Source organism: Corvus kubaryi, unplaced genomic scaffold (assembly GCF_017639235.1).
Source record: "Corvus kubaryi isolate FWS band 111438036 unplaced genomic scaffold, C.kubaryi_AGA036_p1.0 37386, whole genome shotgun sequence".
NCBI classification, from domain to species: domain Eukaryota; kingdom Metazoa; phylum Chordata; class Aves; order Passeriformes; family Corvidae; genus Corvus; species Corvus kubaryi.
The window spans coordinates 1,687,006-1,695,781 of NW_024581128.1; the positions used below are offsets into that span (position 1 = coordinate 1,687,006).

The 8,776-nt window shown below is 46.6% G+C and overlaps 1 protein-coding gene across 1 annotated transcript; it reads left to right on the top strand.

Annotated features, from left to right (window-relative positions):
• Positions 1-203: 203 nt before the first annotated feature.
• Positions 204-6,616, top strand: LGALSL (galectin like). Its single transcript, XM_042036657.1, has 5 exons — positions 204-446; positions 564-635; positions 803-891; positions 1,357-1,534; positions 4,216-6,616. Exons 1-5 carry the CDS (start codon positions 414-416, stop codon positions 4,357-4,359), a joined length of 516 nt encoding a protein of 171 aa, XP_041892591.1. The 5' UTR covers positions 204-413; the 3' UTR covers positions 4,360-6,616.
• Positions 6,617-8,776: the final 2,160 nt, after the last annotated feature.

Genomic DNA, 8,776 nt, shown 5'->3' on the forward strand with positions numbered 1-8,776 from the left:
CAGGCACCCATCACCTGCAGGCACCAGGTGAGGGGCCCGGACTGGCGGGGCCCGGGCTCACCGCCGTTCCCCCCAGCCCAGCGGAGCCGCGCTCTCCCCGTACGCCGAGGGACGGCCCCGCCGCGGGGCTGCGGAGCGGAGGAAGCGGCAGCAGCCCCCGCCCCGCCCTGCCCGGCTCCCCCTCGGGCCAAGGGCTGGGCTCCCCGCCGGGCGAGGCAGTGCCAGCCGGCCACCTCCCCTCCTCCTCTTCCTCCTCCTCCTCCTCCTCGCCTTCCTACTTCTGCACCGGCTCCGCTCCGGCTCCGCCGCTACCCCTCCGCCGCCGGGGCTGCCACAGACCCCCCTCCCTCCATCCCTCCCGCCCTCTCCCCCGCCCTCCGCCCTGTCCCCAGCGCCGCCGCCGCTTCCACAAGATGGCGGGGACCGTGGCCGAGCGGGACGCGCTGGTGAGTGCGGCTGTGGGCACCGGGACGGGGCTGGGGGCCGGGCAGGGCACCTGCGGAGCGGGGCGGGCTGGGGGGCTCCACCTGGCCCTGCCTCAGCGGTCCCCTTTTTACCTGCAGAAAATAGAGGACGGACATTTAAACAACTCCCTGGGATCTCCGGTGCAAGCTGATGTGTACTTCCCTCGCCTGGTAAATCACCTTTGTTTAATTTTTTTTTTTTTAGGGTGGGGGTGGTGGTGTATTTTATTTTGTCAACCCCTTTACTCCCCCCCCGCCCCCGCTCAGCTCCGGCTGCACAAGGGCGGCCGCTGCTGATGCCGAGCTGACCCTCGCCACCTTCCCCTTGTCCTTTCCAGATCGTTCCCTTCTGTGGGCACATCAAAGGAGGAATGAGGCCGGGGAAGAAGATCTTAGTTATGGGCATAGTGGACCTCAACCCCGAGAGGTAACACCTGGGCAGGGCTGCTCGCACCGGAGGCACCGGGCCCGGGGAGGGGGCGAAGGGGGCGACCACCCTCACGTACACACACACACATCCACACGGATCCCTCCTTTCTGGAAAGGATTATTTTTATCATTTTAAATATAGCATGCTGATTTCTCCTTTGACCCATAGAGGGGGCATTTCTTCAAGGGATTCCGTTTTCACTTGGGAGTGAAGAAGCATATCAAGCATATCTGTCTGCATATATGTACACATATATGCACAACGCCATGCACACACACACATATATATGCCATAACCATGTCCTTGTCTCTGCTGAGCTTTCAGAGAGCTTTGAACAAGCTGATCTGTCTTCCACCCTGAGCTGCTATATGGCTTCAATAAGCTGAGAAATAAGACTGGCGGCATTTGGGGCTTATTTGATTTTTTTCTGGCTGAATGAGAACTGTTCTGTTTGTGTTGCAGCTTTGGCATCAGTCTGACTTGTGGAGAGTCAGAAGATCCTCCTGCAGATGTAGCCATAGAACTGAAAGCTGTGTTTACAGAGAGACAGTTTGTCAGAAACTCTTGTGTAGCCGGAGAATGGGGGGAAGAGCAGTCGTCTATTCCTTACTTTCCATTTATACCGGACCAGCCTTTTAGGGTGAGTACCGGGATGGCAGTGGCTTACACCGTGTCTGATAAAGTGTCATTTGATACGAGTTGCAGCAGAACCTGACGTGCCTTTCATGAAATCAGTGTAGCCTGCACTGCTCCAGTTGAGACACCAGTTGCTGGTTTGTTTGTATCCATTGAGTTGCATGGAGATCCCACTGCTACGTGCAGCTGCAGGCAGTTCAGATGGGGCTGTGAACACCTCACCTGGGTGCTATGACAAGTCAGAGGTTGTAATACTGTGTGATGAAGCACAATTTCCTGAGCTTAGTTTTATACCCATAAATTAAGAAATACCTCTATGTTATTACAGGCAGTGCATTACAAGTTATTACTGGAGAATGTTAATATTCAGTGGGACTGCTGTATATTTTGATGGTTTTTTTAATGGACATACCATTTGCAATTTAGTGCAGCTAATAAGGATCGTGTTCATCCTTTGTCTCCAGGGATGTTACGTTAAGGTTGACCGTAGGTCTTCGTATTAGCAGATTAAACAGCTAAGCAATAGTGGTATTCTTCTCTGAACCCTGGGATTAAACCTTCCGTCAAATTTAAATCTGTAGTCACTTGAAACTGGTGTATATGGAAAGTGCTGTGGTGCTGTGGATGGACTGGGATGACCTAGAAGCGGATTCCCATCTGTAGTGTTTATGGTTATGTGAAGATGTCTTTGCAAATCAGGACTAACAAAGTATGCAGCTGCAGAGGGCTGCTTCTCTCTCACTACATTGAGGAAAAAAGGCTGCATGCCTTTTCCATGCAGCTGACCCAGAAAACCCCTCCTCCTCCCTGTCCCTCTTAAAAAACCTTACTGGCCCCTCTGCTAAATGCCAGTGCTGTGACCAGCTGCCAAACTCTTAATCCTTCTTGCCCCCAAGATAATCTCCCACAACCCCAAAAGCTCACCATCTCCCCAGATGCTTGGTGTTTAAGAGGGTGTTTATGACTGGTTTTGCTGCAAATTGGTTGCGCTCTACTTGCTTCTACAAACTCACCCTCCCATCAGAACTGGCAACACCCTTTGCTGGTGTGGGAAATGCACTTGAAAAGGCTTGAAGGCTGGGTCCTGCTCCATCTGAGAGGGTTCCACTGCCTCCTGCACTGGGTGGTGCCTGGGCCCTCAGACAAGCCAGACAAATTACCCAGAGCAAGTTTTGTGCATGTCCCACTAATGACAGTTGAAGTTACAGGACAGCAATAGCGCACATTTAGCATGGGAGACTGTAGAAAGGGAGTTGTTCTTTTGCCTTTTTTTCCTTCTTTTTTCCCAAATGCCCAAATGGAATTGAGGCTCCCAATTGACTTTGTACCTTTGATGGTCTCCCTCTCAGTGAATAAATTAAACTATTAAGTGTTCTTGCCAGCTACTTGTGATCCAGTCCAATTAGCACTGTGGCGTGGCCGCGGGTGATGTGAAAAGCGGACCGTGAGCAGTGTTAACCATATCTTTTACATAACAAGGCCTCAGGCAGGCACTGCCGCAGTGACACAGGAGCTCCGTGGCAGCACAGCCGCTTCCCTGGTACCTGGTGCACTACCAGGGATCCAGGAGTTCCAGCCCTCCTGGACTGCCTGCTGCCATTTCTCCCATTGCAACGTACTCTAAGTCACTTGGGCTTTGGCTCAGTCAGTTTGTCATGGGCCCTGTTCCCATTTTTATACACTGTAATAGCAGCAGAGTCAAGTGTCTGGTAGCAGCATTTCACTCCGGACTTCCAGCCTCTGGAAATGACCCAGGATTTACATGTGGCTTCCCTGAAGATTTTCTCCGTAGTGTGTCTAGATCTAGAGGTCTCCAAGGGCCTGTAAAAGTGCACATTCTGTGCTCTCGTGTCCCAGCTTCCTGCCGGGGCACTTCCAGCAAAGCTTAACAACAGGGCACCCTCTCAAGCCACCCCTAACATCAGGAAACTCTCAACGTGTCCAAGCTTGATCAGCTCCAGACTTTGTTGCTTTTCCAGAGTATTTCTGCAGGTCTCTCAGCAGGAGGGATGAGCTGTGTCCCTCCCTGATCCTGTTTGTGCATCCTGCGAACGGTCTAGCTGAATTCCAGCAATCCTGCACTGCATTTCCTTCACTGCAGCCCCAGGATGGGGTCTAGTCTGACAGGGACTGTCTGCAGCCCCGGGAGTGAAGGGTTTCCAGTTCTGCAGCAGCTGTGTATGTGTGGGAGGGGAGGACAAACTTACATCCCCCTTCCGTGTTTACTCCCTTCCAGTAAATTAAAAGCGGTGTGGAAAGCATTGCTGAGGGAACTGCCCAGTTATGCAGCAAAAAAACCCCCCACCAAAACCAACAACTTTGTAGCAAGGAATGTAAAGTTTGGGTTGGAGATAAAATTTCCTCCTCCTGTGATTAGCAGTTTGAGTCTGTTTCTGGCATTACTCCAAGACACAAAACCTCCCAGTAGCCAGTGGACTGGGTTCCAGCGTGCTTACTGCTACGGCAACGTGAGATTGGATTAATGTCCCTGTTTAGCAAGAGCAGATCCATCATAGTGTAACTGGTGTCAAAGGCACAAACTGGTCTCAGCCTTGCCTCTTGCATGGCACGTAAGTAGCACAGTGTGCAGCTGTACCAACACTATTTGAAGTGTTCTTTGTGTGCTGTGAAGTAACTTCCCAGTTACACTGTGAACAACATGCTTCAATGTTTTATCTTTTACAGGTTGAGATACTTTGTGAGCATCCCCGTTTTAGAATATTTGTGGATGGACATCAGCTCTTTGATTTTTACCACCGTATTGAAACACTCTCAGCAATTGACACAATAAAGATAAATGGAGATCTTCAGCTTACAAAACTGGGCTGAGCTTGTTAGGACTGCAGATTCCAAACCAGCTCAGGTGCCATCGTCTGTTGGGAGCAGTGACAGCCGGCTCTGGACACAGCTATGGTAGGAAGGCTGCCCTGTTCCTTTTCCGCATGCAGTTCTTCACTCCTGTGCCGATGAACCGGGCTGTTTTTTATCCTAATGAAGAGCACTGTTGGTTAATAGACATTGAGCCGTTTTTCTTGGATCAAAATAGCCCACCTGTGCTGGATAATCAAATTGGAATGGATTCAGAAAGACTTGCAGTCTTGTTTCAAATCTCACAGAAAAGGCAGTCTCTGAAATGCAGCGCTAAAACCGGTTACTGAACAGTAGTGACAACAAAAACAAGTTTTTCTTTTGCAAATACTGTTTCTGCACTGAAGTGGAGTAGTGTAGCACAACATAGGGCCACGTGCTGACGTCCTTACCCAGGGCCTGAGCCTGGTTCCATGGAAATCAATGGCAAAACTCCCACTCACTTTAATGGGGTACAATCAAACTGTCTAGTCCTTAGTCAAGCACAATTCCCACTGATTTCTATGGCATTTTTGCACACGCCTTGGGGCCTGCCCTTCTGCTGGTGTAAATCAGCATTAACTCCATAGCTTGTAATGGAATTTTGCTGATTGCCCTCAGCTGCTGGTTTGCCCCAAGGACTGTGCAAAAACTGACTGAGGGTGTGTGGACACAGCCTGTGTATTTTAGTCAGGGAATTTGCATAGAATGTAGATCGTTATGAGTTTTTGCACAACGTATTGTTAATACAATTTTTAAAACTTATCTGTAGTTTATTTATTTATACTCATTGTATGTATTATTAGTAAAAATGAACAATCTTACTGACGGTTAAGAACAGCAAAGTGTAAACATTTTGAATGTACAAAATGTCTTAGGTTCTTTGGGTAAACTTTACATATCGTTCTTGAAAAACCATGTTTCCTATCGCACATTTAGTTACATTTTAATGGAGCCCTCTAGGCCCTGGGAAAACGTGGGCATGGTAGTTGGTGAGGGGAACTCTGCATATTCACTAGAATCTGTTTTTCAGGGCTTACTAACTTTGCTGCACAGGATAGGTTTGAGTTGAAGTCGATCCATTTTAAAAATTTAAACAGCAAATTTGTGGGTTTTACTGTGCTTTCATAACCTGAGAAAAAGTTAAATTTGGCAATCTCTTAGTTCAGAAAGAGAACCGGCCTCTTTCCAAGGGAGATGGGCGATTTTTTACACTTGTTTGAGAACATATTTGGCCTTTGATATGACAATTAAAACTTGTCTAGACAGCCAAGTTATTAATGCTTGAAAATCAGCTACGGCACATGAATAATAACTTTAAAAGTAGCTTTTTAAATAGTAGGTATAGCTGTATAAACACAGTCATTGCGCTACACTATAAGTGAACACAGCCACTTTTCTTGACTTCTTTAGGACTAAATACACTTTTTTTCCTTGGCTGCTCACAGCGGACTTTAGTGGGTCTTTCTGAGTAGTTATAATCATGATATAAACATACATTTAGGCAATTTTGAAAACACATAATATAGGGACTAAAACACAGACTATAAAAACATCCTTTGTAGCACAGTATTTAAGGAAAAAAAAAAAGCCAACAAAAAGAGAAGAATCTCACAAATGGAACTATATTAAACCTGCAATAAAAGTGGGGTTTAAAGCAACCAGAACTGGAATATCCAAAGTTAAGGGTAGAATGCCAATGCAAAGCCTCATTTTGTGCTAATTTGGCCTGCAGTTAAGAAGCCTTAGACTGCAGGCTGAAATTCCAACTGTGGCTCTAGTCCAAAGCCTGTTGAGGTCAATCAGAGTGCTCTGAGCATAGAAGCCTGATTCTTATTTCATGCAAGTGCAAATCTCTTTGTAAAGCCCGGGGGTTGTTGCTGCTGCTGCAGATGAATTAAGAATCAGGCTGCCACCTATAAAATACAAGTTAAAAATTTAATTTTTAGCCTTAGCATTTGACGTTCCCTGACTTTTCTTCCTACTTCCAAAATAAAAGAGAACCTGTTGTTTTCCAGATGATCTTTTTATCTGGTGTGTGGCTTTTAAGCTGTACATCAGATTCTATTTGTACTCCACATTGAACTGAAATGTTCCTGTCTTGCTCTGTTTTTACTCTTTTACATGATACATAATGACTGTGTCATTTTCCATTGTATAAAGAATGCTGACAGTGTTTCGGTACAAAATATATTCTTAAAAATTATGATAATAAAAATCCAAGGGAAAGGTGCTTCTACATGAGGTATTTTGGATTTTTCTCCAGCTTGGAAATTCCCTATGGTTCCAAAGCTGATGCAGGCAGAAGATGAATTGTGTTTGGAGAGAAATTTAGCACCTAAATGTGCCTAGTGCTTTTTCCAGCTGGACATCCAAAGCCAGGTTTGCTGAGTGCCTGGGCCTGGCCTGCTGGGCCAGTGGGAAGTGTAAGTAGCACCATGACCCTACAGTAGCACAAACCCAAAGGGAATCTCCCTGACAGCCCACCAGTAGAGATTCCCCCTCCATGTCTTTACTGCATCCCAGAAAAAGCATTTTGGCTGCCTTGGATTTTCACAGCCCCCACACGTTTTCTCTCCTGCAGGGGCCCGGCACAGCACAGTGCCTACACCAGGGATGCCAAGGTGAACTCAGTGCGGTGTCAGGGGCATCTCTGGGTGGAGCCGGGGCCCGGTGATCCTGCCTTGCTCCTGTTCCCACCCGCTGTGCTGGGCACTCCCATTTGTTCCTGCTCCAGGAGTTTGCTGTCTGGGGAAAATGCTCTTTTGACCCTGATTCTGCTTTTGCCTTTGCATAACTCTGCCACCTGATCCTGCCCTGTTGTGGTTTCTGAGCCAGGCTTTGAGGCAAGAAAGGCTGTGAATCCTCTTCTGATGGGTTATGGCTTGGCTGAGAGCTCAAGAAAGGGCAGAAAGTCGCAGTTAAAGAAAGCTTCCACATCTATCTGTCTGTCACCTGATTGGAAGCCTTTTTATTTTTCTTTTGCTCTTGGCACTACCAGGCGATGGCAGGCGAAAAAAGGATGATGTCTGTGTAACCAAGGGCTGTTCCCCTCGTGCTTGACTTACACAGGCTGATCATGTTAAGAAGCAACTGAGAACACTTGCACGTGCAGTGTAAGTCAGAGAAAACTGAGGCCTTAATTGTTTCTACTCAGTTGGACTTTGGGTCAAATCCAAATGTTTCAAATGGAAGACTGCACTGCAAAATTTATACCTGAATTTTTCAGTCTCCACAATTTAAGGACTATTCGTATCTTCATTTTGGATATAAGCCCTAATAGACATGAAATAAAGACTGTTTCCAAAATAGGCCAGGTTTATAAAATGTTTTTCAGTAGGGACAAGTAGTCTGTGAGCTTCTTGGAAACTGCAGTTCTTCAGGACTTCAGGAGTGAATGAACCAGCCTTTGAAATCTTATGCTAAAATTTATTAGCTGAATATTTCCGTGGTTTCCTCTGAATGAGGAAGTTGATTCTGCAGAGAAAGAAGTCTTCAATGGGTAAAACCCATGTGCAGAATCACTCAACTTAGCATAGCTTTATTTTTCCAAAGAGGAAAAAGAAAAAAAACCGCAACTAACCAAAAAAAATCACAACCAAATTATTTAGTTATGTTTGGGATTGGCTGTGATAAATCTGATTTGATTTAAATAAAACAAAACTAGGTTATTGCCTGTTCAGAAAGAGCGTTGAAATATTTCAGTGTCATGTGAGGTAGTCTGTCTAAACACATTTCACACAAATGCTTTTTCACAGACAACTTGCTAAAACTCTTACAAAATACCTTCTTTTTGTGTCACGATTAGAAATGTTTGCCCCACCTTGAAAGAACATTTTGTACTGAATATTCATATGTTGTCTATGAGAACTTGCACTAACATATTATATTCTCCCTCCCCTCCCTGGCTAGTTTAAGCAGAAATAGGCGTAATATTGCTAAACCGGTTGACTGTGACGTGCTTGAGGCCTAGCATCTTTCTCAAGGGCTGTTTTGAGTAAACAGCCTGAAAACCAAAGGGAGAGCCTGAATCACCATTCTGCTATGCCAGCTTTCCACCCTTGTCACTCTCCTGCTGTGAGGCTGAGAGTGAAGCCCAGAGATTTTCACGCAGGGAACAGCACTGAGATTTTTAGCTTTGGCTTTGAAACTATTCACTGTGGAGGAAACAAGGCCAGAGTAGCCACAGCGCCCATCAGCTTGGTAGTGAGGTTGGGGTAGCATGATGCACTGTAGTCCTAACAGAGCAGGAGTTCAGAGGGCATTAGTGGGCATTTTAGAGCCAGACAAGAGCACAGGCTGTGGAGATACAGGGCAGCTTCCCAGGGATGGGTTTTTCCCACGTTTTTGGCTGGTACCTTCTGCAACCCCCTAGCAGGACATGTGGCAAAAAACAGCA

Excerpts from the sequence above, each read along its gene's own strand:
- LGALSL (XM_042036657.1), top strand. The coding sequence starts at position 414 with ATGGCGGGGACCGTGGCCGAGCGGGACGCGCTG. Across the intron at positions 447-563 it reads TGGCCGAGCGGGACGCGCTG|AAAATAGAGGACGGACATTT; the intron begins GTGAGTGCGGCT and ends TTTTACCTGCAG. Across the intron at positions 636-802 it reads ATGTGTACTTCCCTCGCCTG|ATCGTTCCCTTCTGTGGGCA; the intron begins GTAAATCACCTT and ends TGTCCTTTCCAG.